General features: G+C 35.4%; 1 protein-coding gene across 1 annotated transcript in view; it reads left to right on the top strand.

Moving 5' to 3' along the window:
- LOC117578048 (M-phase inducer phosphatase) overlaps positions 1-13073 on the top strand; it is a 40773-nt gene that overhangs the window by 14696 nt on the left and 13004 nt on the right. The window contains exon 3 of the mRNA XM_034263167.2: positions 6584-6784. Within this exon, the coding sequence (XP_034119058.1) occupies positions 6584-6784 (201 nt within the window). The remainder of the gene's footprint in view (positions 1-6583; positions 6785-13073) is intronic.

Genomic DNA, 13073 nt, shown 5'->3' with positions numbered 1-13073 from the left:
TTTGAAATGCAAAACTCTCGAGCAATTAAATGTGGCACATTTCAAGCGCTCAGCAGGGCATTAGATAAAGTGTTAAAATTATGATCTGTTAAGTGTCTAAATACAAGCATTCTGGCTAAGAGATGAGCGACAGCCTAATGGCTGCTGCTGCTGTTGGGGACGGGGGTGGGCAGGTAAAGGAAAGGGGGGCGAGTGGTGACTGGTGACTGGTGTGGTGAGTGGTGAGTGGTGAATTGGGGGGTTGCTGTCTCTGAGCATGTCCATTCAGAATGTGTCGGGGCTGCCAACAAGGCTTGCCAAGTGTGTATTTAAAATGTCATTTTGTTGTCAACCTCAGACTTCTTGTCTTATGTCAAATTATAATTATGGCGCCATGCGACTACTAACGACATTAGCAGCAACAGCAACAGCAACAGCAACAGCAACTGAAGAGAACTTCAGTGGTTAGGTGGTGCTGACATTGCCATTAAATTGCCTAAGCATTCGAGGGCGAATGAATGAAAGGAACAGAAAACAGGAACCCTTGTGTAAGAGCTGAGTTGTGAGTTGAGAGTTGAGTGTTGAGACCAGGCGACTGCGTTTGTTCCTTGTTGTTTTGTTGTCTTGTTGCCTTGTTGTTTTGCGCTTCATTATCAGCATCGAAAGTTAAAATGCAGGCGACCTAAGCGAAGCATTTTCCAAGTGTAACGTTAAACGTTTCGAAACTTTGTTTTAAAATCACTTAGCGACTGTACAGCCACACACACACACACACACACACACATACAGCTTAGTGTGTTGGTCCTTTAAAGGGTGCACAACAGCATCCTCGTCTTTGTCCTTGCTGTCGTTGCTGTTGCCGCCGCCTTTTGCAAAGTGGTGATAATTTTTGCTTTGTTGCGAAAATGACAAAATTTTAACCCGCCAGTCCACTAGCCTTCTCCTCTCTCCTCTCTCCTCTCTCCCCCTTTACCCCTACCCCTCTTACCACCACGTTTTCGACCATCAAGCGAGAGCTTTTGGCTTGCAACGGACGCGACTTGTGTCGACTTTTAATGGTTTTCATCTTATTAGCAGCCAAAAGTTCTTTGTCACCGTCAGCGTCATTGCCACGCCTCCTCTTCCTCTTCCTCTTGCTGTTGTTGTTTTTGGCTAACAGCAACAGATTTATTTGCAATTTTTGCTCATTTTGGCGCCGAGCAACGAGTCGCAGACCGTCGCGGCCTTTTGTCTTAGCCACTTTGCTGGCTTTGCTTCTCTCTATGCGTTGTTGCTAGTTTGCTAACGTTTGACACCGCCTCCTTCTTGCTTCCTCCTCCCTTCCACTGCCCTCAATTACGCCTCCATCTGCTGTGCTTGTTGCTTGTCGTCTGGCATGGGGGTGTGTATGTGTGTGTGTGTGTGTGTGTTAAGGGCGCATAATTAAAAAAGTTTCATTTCATTTTGTTGGTTTTCTTGGTTCGTTTCGCCTGTTTATGTTCATTTGTTTTCTTGTGTAGCTTTCTTGGGGTTTTCTTCTGCTTCTGCTTCTGCTGCTTGCCACCAGCCGTCACTTGCCACTCTGCCACACACACACACACACCTACACATACATACAGCTTCAAGCTGGTAATATTTTTGTTTTGGCTTCTGAATGCCTTCGACTCGGTGTATAAGACTGTTAAAGGCCCAACTCTGTCTCTCTCCTCTCCTCCACTCTCCTCACGCCTTATGCTCTAATGATTGCCGCCTTCGTGCGTTTTTTGCATGCTTCGTTTAATTTAATATTAATCTAAGAACTTTCTTTACTTTTCATGTGATGTTGTTGTTGTTGTTTGTTAACTCGAATGTGCCAACAAAATGGCGTTGATGTTGGCTAAAAACTTGCAAATGAGTTACGCATTTGACAACCAATGAGACAACAACATGTGTCTGTATGTGTGTGTGTGTGTGCGTGTGTGTGTGTGGCCCAATATATGAGTGTGCGAAAAGTTAGCAGCATATTCTTTGGATTAAGTTAAGTACTTTGCGTTCAAGTTGCCTATGTATATTATCGATAAGCTTGGTCAATGTTTTACTACAAATTTGTGAAAATTATTAAATTTCTATACCCGCCTCCCATAGGGTAGAAGGGTATTATAACTTTGTGCCTGCAGGCAATAGAAATAAGCAGAACTAGTCTTTTGTATGAACACCTATATTTTGGTATATTTTTTCATGTATGGCATATTTTGAATGTGGTACTACATTGATATACTAAATAGTGCCTTCGATATGTTTTAGTAATTTTGCAGTATATCATCCATTTGGTATCTTTTAGGAATAATACCGCACTGTTTTACTTCTATGTAAAATGGGAAGCGGGTATCTCACAGTCAAGCACACTCAAATGTAGCTTTCTTAATTGTTTACTGCAAATTTGTGATAAATATGCAATTTATATTAAACTATTTGTGAAGTCAGCAATATTTTGGAATACAACTTTAATGTCCTAGTGATTTATATATGTTTATAGACACTATTATACCATAATACTATAGAAAAAACAATGTAAATATACTGTTGAATATTGATAACTCATATATATATGAGTTCATATATGAAGACGTTCATAAATCAAGTATAAAATCTTAAATCAATATTATATGATTTCCTATAGGAAATATTATTGAAATGCTTCCTTAAACTTTTTTGGAATCAGGAATCATTGATTAGCTTGTTTATTCTCAAATTAATGATGGGAATGAAAGACTTTAAATTGTTATACTATTGTTATTCGAAAATTATGATTTAAATATTACTATCCAGTGTATATAGCTTTATATTTCATTCGCAAAACTATCCATAAATACGCTGTTAAAGTATTGTACTTTCATTTTCCTAATAGACAGTCGAAAGTAATAGAATATAACGGAATATATATGCTCTAAGATTCTTTAAAAAGATTATAAATATTTAGACGGAATTATTAAAGACATTCTTGAGTAGCCGAATTCAAGTGCAAAGCATTTCATTTCCAATATTTTCGCAACACGCGTCAAGTGTTTGCCAAATGAATTCTGAATTCACGCCCCTTTAAGGACTTTGCTGCTGCTGCTGTCATTTTGATTTTGATTTTCATTCGCATTTGCAGTAGCTTTCGCATTCCGTTGGCATTAGAAAGTTGATGAATATTGACGAGATGGCCGACAATGGAGTCCATTGAAGTTATGGCTGTTATGGCAACGCTAATCTCTCAGTGTTAGAAGGACCAACGGCATCCACAATACTCATCGTCATCGTCGTCATCATCGTCGTCGTCGTCGACGTCGTCGACATTGTCATTGTAGTAGTTGCCATGTCAAAGTCACCGCATTCGACTTATTATTGCGTTCGACTCGTTCATTGGCATTCATTCACTGCATTTTGGCCAGCATTGACAGAATTTCCCCAGACGAGAGTCAAAGACAATGGGACCAAGGACCGGCAACCGATGATTATGAGTTTGTCTATGACTTCATGAGTGTATTTTGGGCAGGCTAAAAGCTTGACTGGACACTCATTTATTCAGTCGATGAATCGTGTGCGTGAGTGCAACTCAACAAAAATCTCTGGGGTATCCATGTTGTGGATTTTGCGCAAATTTCGTGTAATTTTTGTGGCTGGCTCAGCTGGGTTTCATTTTCAATTCGCGAATAACTTCGTTTATTTACTGCGAGTACTCAAACAGAAACTCTTTGAATCAAACAAATTCATTATGAATGAAAATCTTTATTTGTAAATTTATCACACTTTTATTATTAAAGTCAATGTAAAGTAAACTAAATACCTTAAGGAACATTTTGAAGACGGAAATAATGTAAAATATTCTTCTAAAAATAAAAAAAGGAATATTTTCTTAAATTAATTATAAATTAATTCAATTTTTGAATTTTGTTGATTATTATTTCCTGAAACGAATTTAATTTGTGTTGTTTTCATAGAAATTTAATAATTCAATTAAATGATTATTTTGTTTTCATTTTAAATAATTCTAAATCGTTTTCTTTTTTTGGAATCTGAATTTTAATCATGTATATGGAAATCATAAATATATTTAATATAATTAAAATATACATATTTTAAATATTAAACGGTTATTTTAGAGTAATATAGTATATTTTTGGAACAGACAATAATAACTTCAGTATCGAATACAGAATAATTATTTTTTAGAAATTGCAATCGACAATATTTGAATATAGTACTATATCGATATACCAAAAATATCTTTCGGTATATTTTTACTATTTTGTGGTATATTAATTTGTATTTCATTCAAATAAAGTAGTGCTTTCGGTATATTGTTATACTCTCTTTGCGGTATATTAATTTTATACTAAATATTTTATGAAATATACCGCACTGCATTACTTTTATCTCACATACAATCCACTGTATCTTTCTTACTTGTTTTTATACCCGCTACCCATAGGGTAGAAGGGTATTATAACATTGTGCCGGCAGGAAATGTATGTAACAGGTAGAAGGAGGCATCTCCGACCCTATAAAGTATATATATTCTTGATCAGCGTCAACAGCCGAGACGATATAGCCATGTCCGTCTGTCCGTCCGTCCGTCTGTCCGTCTGTCCTCAGAGACTATAAGAGATAGAGCTACTACTGTGGGCAAAAAGTAAGGTGAATTTTCAATTTAAACTTCGCGGGCCTAACAATTCGGCCTAATTCTTTTTTTCTTAAGTTGGCAAGACTGTTAATGACATCTGGGCCAAATTTCATTTGAATGTCATTATCAGAAATATATTTACGCTTGTGTTTTCCAAACGACCAAGAGTGCATTTTTCGATTTTTTACAATGTCTGAATGAGAAGTGCCATCAAATTTTGTTTTGCTGAATGAAATTTCGGCTGCGGAAACGCCGAGTATGTTGCGGAAGACCTTTGGTGATTCTACCATGTCACAAAAAAAAATGTTTTTAAGTGGTACAAAGACATCAAAGAGGGTCGAGAACGTGTTGATGACTTGGAGCGCTCCGGACGACAATCGACGTCAACACATGACCAACACGTCAACAAAGTGGAGGCAAAAATCGTCGGTTGACTATTAGAGACCTTACTGATATGATCGGAATATCAGAAAGATCTGTGAAAAACCATTTTGAAAGACCATTTGGGCCTACGAAAAGTCAAATCTCGTTTGGTACCAAAAACGACCAATTTCTGTACACGTTTTTCTTGACCATTTCGCAAAAAATTCGACGCATATCGTTCCAAGACCACTGTATTCGCCTGATTTGGCTCCGTGTGACTTCTGACTATTCCCAAAACTGAAGAGACCACTTCGGGGAATGCGTTTCGAGTCGATTGAGGAGATAAAAGCTAAATCGAAGAAGGCACTGATGGCTATACCGAAAAGGGACTATTTGGCATATTTCGAGGATAGGAAAAAAAGTGTGCATAATTGTATTTTATCGGGAGGGGATCACTTTGAAGGGAATGATATTGATTTAGAAGAATAAATAAAGATTTTTCATTTTACAAACAAATTCACCTTACTTTTTGCCCACAGTAGTATAATTTTGCATTTGTTATGTTTGCACGCAGATCAAGTTTGTTTCAAATTTTTGCCACGCCCACTTCCGCCCCCGCAAATTAAAAATCGAATAACAAGCGTAATTTTAAAGGTAGAGTTACAAATTTTGGTATATACAATAATTACTATAGTTATGATTCCTGAAAATTTGGTTGCGATCAGATAAAAGTAGTGGAAGTTATTAAAGAAATACTTTTGTATGGGCAAAATCGCCTATTTACTAAGGGTCTTAGTTGCTTTGGCTGATAATCTGGTATATTGTGCCGTCTATGGTATATTTTGAGTGCGGTGTTATATCGATATACCAAACATACCATTTGGTATATTTTTAGTATTTCCAGTATATTTAGTATTTTTGAGAAAAATACCGCAAAATATATTTCTTTTATTCAAATTGGGTAGCCGGTATCTCACAGTCGAGTACACTCGACTGTAGCTTTCTTACTTGTTTTAATTTTAAATAATTCTAAAACGTTTTCGTTTTTTTGATTGTGAATTTTAATCATGTATGTATATAGAAAATATAATCATATTTAATATAATTTAAATATACAATGGTTCTTTTAGAGTAATATAGTATATTTTTGGTTTAGATAATAATTACTTCATTATGGGATGAAGAATAATTATTTTTTAGAAATCGCAATCGCTTTTTTAGCTGCTTTGATTGACAATATTTGAATATAGTACTATATTGATATACCAAAAATAGCATTCGGTATATTTTTTAGTATTTTGCGGTATATTAATTTGTATTTTATTAAAATAAATATTGCTTTCGGTATATTTTTATACTCTATTTGCTGTATATTAATTTTATACTATATATTTTATGAAATATACCGCACTGCATTACTTTTATCTAACATACACTCCACTGTACCTTTCTTACTTGTTTTTGTTGTATTTTAATATTATGTTTCCCTCTGTGCTGTACTAAACATAGCCATGTGCAATGTTAGATGCAATAAAAGACAATTCGAATAGAGTTATCTTTTTACATCGTGTGTGAACTTATTAATAAATGGCCTCCTCTATATTTGTTGTGTTGCAGGTAAAAGCTTTACGCTGACAATTGTCATCTCAACGAATCCCATACAGATTGCCACCTACACGAAGGCCATCAAGGTTACCGTCGATGGACCCCGCGAGCCGCGTTCCAAGGTGCGTCATCAGGGCTTTCATCCGTTCGCATTTGGACCACAACGCTTCGGCCCAGATCCTTTGATGGCTGGATTGCCCTTTAAGTTGCCAGGTAAGTAACCCTCTCAATCAGTTGGGAGTGAGGGGTGAGAAGGGGAAACAACGCCGGCGGCGTTTCATGCTCGTTAGGCCGAAAGAATGAAAGAAGACAGCAAGAAAGGGTTAGCGGATAAAAGTGATTGGGTTTTATAAAGTCATTTGTAAATTAATATGACTATTATTTAGCTGGCTTAGATGGCCGTCAAACCGTAGGCTATGAGAGCGATTCCTGGAACTCATGCAAATCAAATGGATTAGCTTAAATTACCTCTGCCTTCCAATACGGATAATGCTATATAAATAATGTAATTACAATCACAATGCGGCAGCTGTTCGTGTTACAATCATTAAGACATGAAGTTGTGTTTGTGTAAAGCAAACTTTACTAAAATTATAAATGTTGTATCTCATTTTATTTTATTTTCTTTTTTTTTCAGCATTTCAAATGAATTTTTTAATTTTTCTCAGTTGTTGCATACACTTAATAAAAACAAGAATCATATTAGGTAACATTGTAAATAAAATTCATACAAAAAGCAATTTATTTATAGGTTAATTCTTATCTTACTTTAACTATTTTACAATTAATTAGCAAGGAATTTTATTGTTAGTTTTTATTGGATTTCATTTGCCAACATTATTTTATTTTGTCTAGTACCATGATCATTCAATTTAGTTCTTTGTTTTATATAGAAATCCAATCTTCTGTTGGCGGCATTCAATTATTAACTTAAGTAAAGAATACTTCCATTTAACCAAATACAAATTATATATATTATATATATATATATATTATACATATATTAATAATAAAATAATAACATACATACTTTTTCTTAAGAGAAATGTGAATATTGCATTTGCTGAGACTATAAGTTTTTATCTTACTTCATTTATTTTAAGAATTTCTTTAAATTTTATTGTTTGTTTTAAATTGAAAATTTTACATTTAAGATTAAGTAAATTTTGTGAATTTGTTCTCTTTAAAATTATAAATATTATTTGTATATGTAATATACATTATTCAAAAAAAGTATCAATATACATATATTATATAGTAACTTTTATCTAAGTTTATCTGTTTTACAATTATTATGAAATTGTATTGTTTGTTGTTGTTGTCGTTATTTAAAACTCTAAGTACAATTTATAAATATAATATACACTTCTTAAATATACATATATTTTTTTTTACTTTATTACATAATATATTGTAATTGCTTACCTATACCTATTTTTCATTTAATATGACATTTTATTGCTTGTTTTAATTAAAAAAATTTTGTATCGATTTAGATGAAAATTGAAGAAATTGTGCCGCCTAAATTTATAAATACAATTTATGCATTTAATTTACAGTTTTTATTATCATTAGAAATTCAATTTATACATATAATTTATATTTTTTATTAAAGTTTTGTCTGTTTCACTATTCTCATGGAATCGCATTGGTTCTTTTAAATTTTGTGTAAATTAATGGATTTTTATCTTTTAAAATAATAAACACTGTGTTTATTAAGAATAGTCTCATTAAACATTGTGAATACAATTTTTATAATAAATAATTGGTTTAAATTTAAAGTTGTCAGCAACTTATTATTTGAATTTAATTAAATATATTTTTGTTGTTAATAGACGATCGATATTAGTTTCGACACACACGAATAGATGCACATATATCATTTATTTTATAAGAAAGCAAACCGAAGAGAACAGGTTTCGAGGCTATCATTTCTACCCCGAAGACATTATCACAATGATGATGACAAATGAGCAGGCAACCAGGCGCAAAGTCCTTTTGATAGGCGTGCAAACGATTCGCGCTGCCTTTTTTGTGCTGTTAACTGACACACGGCACAGAGTGCAAAGTATGTCCTACTTCTCACATATATACATACATACATATATATGTAGAGAAAGAGAGAAGAAGAAACAGTGACACAATAGATGCGACAATTATAAAACAAAACAACAGCTTGAAAAATCCATTAAAATGATTTTAATCCTTTAACGAGTCACAAAACAACAGCGACGTCGTCGTTGTCGTTGTCGTCGACTTTGACTCGAGCCTTCGATGGGAAGGGTCGATGCAACCCCTCGATATGTAGAACGCCGCATGTTGAACCACGAGCAGAAACCCTCTGAACCCCCCTCGCAAACACAGATAGAGAGAGAGAGAGAAAGAGAGAGAGAGAACAGCGGGCGTTTGACTTAAATTATTTTAAAGCGTTCGAGGCGCGCGACTGTTGCAACAATAAACACGCGATATAACCAGACTGCGAACAAGGATAACGACGTCGCAAGGACGATGGAACAGATGACTACAAGAAGCGATTCTCCTTCTCCTTCTGCTTCTGATTCTGCTGTTGCCATTGCCGTCGGCGTCGACGTCGGCGTCGACTTCGAGTTCGACGTCGTCGCCTGGTGAACAAATCTCGTTTGATACGCTTTGATTTTATTAAAATTTAACAATTTCACTATGAAATTTATGAGGTAGCAAGTGGGTGAATGCCACGCCTCGCCTTGCCTCCCCCTGCTTCCCTTCGCCTTGCCTTGCTTTGTTTGGTGGTGGTGCAAAGGCTCAGTGTATCTATGACTTTATTATTTTATTTTTTTTCTGCTGCTGCCTTTCTTTAAATTTTTATGCTTGCAGCCAACAAAGGGTGTGAGACTTTTAAAAATAGCAACACACAGAGACGGAGACTTCGACAAGCTCATAAACCCATTCATTTATTTCCAGACAGTCAATACGTTTAGGCAAGTGCTCGCTCATAATATTTTTATTTCATTATTTTATTTGCCAATTAAACATTTTTAGGAAATACAAAAACTTTTGGCTGCATTTTTGCAAGCAATATAATTTTTTTGTAATTTTTTTGATTATATAGAAATCGATATATATACTATATGGTGTCTGTCTGTCTGTCCGTCTGTCTGTCTGCCCGTCTTTTCGTTCGTCCGTCCGTATGAACACCTAGACCTCAGAGACTATAGGAAGTAGAGCTATAATTTTTCGACTGAACTTGTAATGATTGCAGGCAGAACAAGTTTGTCTCATATTTTTGCCACGCCGGGAATCGAATTACAAGCGTAGCGGTTTTTGCTACGGATAATAATAACTGCAGTATTTATAATTTTTGAAAATTTGCTGTTGTTGAAGTTATTTAAGATAATATCAGGTTTTAGTGGCTTTAGCTTAAAATCTGGTATATTTGAGCACTTTGTGGTATATTTTGCATGTAGTACTGTGTCAATATACCAAATATTACTGAAGGCCACATTTGGTATATTGATATAGTACTACATTTTAGTATTTTGCAGTACATTACAAGTATAATACCGCACTACTTTGCTTTTATTCAAGGTAACTTAAAAATAAATAATTGTGTAACACTTTTTTATTTTATTTGTTGTTCTCACCCTTCAAATATATATATTTTTATTTAAATAAAAATTAATGAATTAAAGTTGAAAATATATAATATAAATGGTATAATTACTTTAATTATTATTAAAATTTGTTGTATAATTTTCTAAACACCTTTTTTAGATGTTTCTAAAGCTGTGAAATGCTTTATTTAATGGGATAATCAGTGATGTATCTTAAGGCAGACGAAATGAATTTTAATACACACTCAAATTTTATTTTGTTTTTGTGTTTTTTATATGTATTTTTTTTGTTTTTTTTTTGTTTTTTGTCAAGTTGCTCAATGAGTTTTATTCAGCAAAAGAATGTTTCGAAAACCCCGTTGGGGAAATAATTTTTGAAAAACTTTGACGCCAACTTTTCGCACTTGCGACCCGAAACTGCAAAGTGACACAACAGCAAAAATACAAAAAACGACAACAAAAAGAACAACAACGACAAAAAAAAAGAAGTCTCAAAATTACATTAAAAACTAAAAGGCAGTCAAAGCACTATCCATGAGTACGTGAGTGTGAATGCCGCGAGTGTGTGTGTGTGTGTGTGTGTGTCGAGTAGTTTTTGGCATACACAAAATGTAGTTGACTCTGGAGTGCTGCGTGTCACAGAAAGTTTGCCAAATGATTAAAAGGACTCGCACTCTTTCTCTCTTCCTCTCTACCTCTCTCTCTCTCTCTCCCGCTCTCCCTCTCTCCCGCTCGCTCGTTCCTTCTTCTTCTCCATTTTCGCCGGGGCTAAAATAGTTGAACTGTCAGAAAAAGGCAGGCAAGTGCTTTTCTTGATGGAACAGAATAAATATAAAATGGCGTCGTCGTAAGCAGGGCACATTAGTGCCACGCCTTGACCGCCCTTCGCCCGCTCCACCCCCCCCTCCCCAACACCATCCTCCCTCCCTCTGTAGACATCTCTTTGGGAGTGCAAGGTGCCTGGGGCCATGTCACGAGTGTGGAAAGTGGAAAATTTGTAACTTCCGCAACGGATATCCTGTTTCACACACGCGCGACCCTCTCTATGCCACGTGTGTGTGTGTGTGCGAGTGTGTGCGAGTGTGTGTGTGTATGTGAGTCTCTTTACTCCTAGCCTTTTGAAGTTGCCTTCATCATCATCACGAACAGCAGCAGCAGCAACGACGACGACGACGACGACGACGGTAACTAAAAAAGTTTCTCGCGCGTTTTTAGTGAAAATTATATTAAAATTTTGTGCTTGATGTAATTTATGTCATAAAACCCATCGGCAAGTAAACGCATGTGTGCATAATTACATAGCAGCGACTGGTGTGCGGGTGTGCCTCTCCCTCTCCCTCTCTCCCTCTCCCCCTTTCTTTCTCTCACTGTGTGTTAATGTTTTAAATGAATTTTCAGCTTGAACTCATTTTCCAACACATTGTCTTGAGGGTCGCCTCCCCTCTCTTGCCCCGCGCATCTGCAATTACATTGTATACATTTTATTTAAGATTTCGAATGTTGCTCTCTCGTATTTATTTAAAACCCTTTCGCCGTCTGCCTTTTATGTGCGTTTTTGTTTGCAGCATGTCAAAGCAGTAGGCAAAGATCAAAGTGCTCACCATCATCTACTATACGATGTGTGTACACTCGCTTTTTTTTTTGGCTGTTGTATGTATGTGTATCTACTTATGTGCTCACTTGGCGTATTAGTCCTTTTTGGTAGCTGTATTAGTGCAGTGCTTAAAAGTACTTACGACTTCTGCGAAGTCAACTGTTGGCATTCGGCAACCAATTTCAATTCTATATTTATGCTTTTCGGGCAAGACAGAATACCCGCTACCCATATAGCAAAAGGGTATTATAACTTATAACTAAAATTGAAGAAGTCATTTAAGAAATACTTTTGTTTGGTAAAATATGTCAATTGCAATTGGCTCTAAGCTGCTTCGGCTGACAATCTGGTATTTTAAGTATCTGCCTAGCATCGCAAAGGCAACTTTGGTCAGCTCATCAGCTCTATAATATTTATAAACTACATATAGTCATTTTTGTTAATCGTATTGAACATGTTTAAAGACCTTTACATTTTTCAAGTGGCAGTTACATCTTAATATTATACCATGTTGTAAACATATGCTTAAATAATATCTTTTTATATTTATTATTGTCTCACTTTTCAACAGAAAAGCTTATAAAAAATATATGGGAAATATTTGAAAGAGGCAATAACACAACCACTTTTTATATAATTGCGATAAAGTGGTTAAATACAAAGAAAAAAACCGCGTTGAAAATAATTCTATAGCTTAGGATTTATTATTATTCTAAGTTGTCAATATTATGAAATCATAAACCATTCAAAACCAGACGCCATATAAAGGCGAAGTGTTGATAAATATTATATTATTCTAAGTAGTTTAGAAACACATACACACACACCATCTTTTGTAAGACTCTCCTTCTTCACCACGCCCACTTATCGTATCCGCCTTTACTAATAAGCAATGACACTGAATAGGAATCACATAGGGACAAATTTTTGGCAATGACATTTTCAGTCGCAGACTCAAATCTGCAACTTGCCCAAGTCAATTTTACATTTTTGCTCAACTGTTGATCAACAGTTGATCTAAAGTACGCAAAGTAAACTAAGCTATCTTTGTGTAGCTCTCTTGCTTGACCACGCCCACTTAACCCGTCCGCCTTCACTAATATCTAGTCAAACATACACACATGCATTCCGCACCCAAAAACTAAAATTTTTGGCAAGTCATTTTCCCACACGATCAATGCAATATAATGCTCTAAGGTTCTGCTCAACTGTTAAGCAACAGTTGATCAAAAGCAGCGTAATCTGGCTGAGCAATCTTTGTAAAGCTCCTGCCTGCCCGACCACGCCCACTTAGCTAATCCGCATATTCTATTTTCTT

The sequence above is a fragment of the Drosophila albomicans genome, chromosome X, assembly GCF_009650485.2.
Source record: "Drosophila albomicans strain 15112-1751.03 chromosome X, ASM965048v2, whole genome shotgun sequence".
NCBI lineage: Eukaryota > Metazoa > Arthropoda > Insecta > Diptera > Drosophilidae > Drosophila > Drosophila albomicans.
Note: the sequence above shows the minus strand (reverse complement) of the source record. Positions and strands in the feature narration are given on the sequence as shown.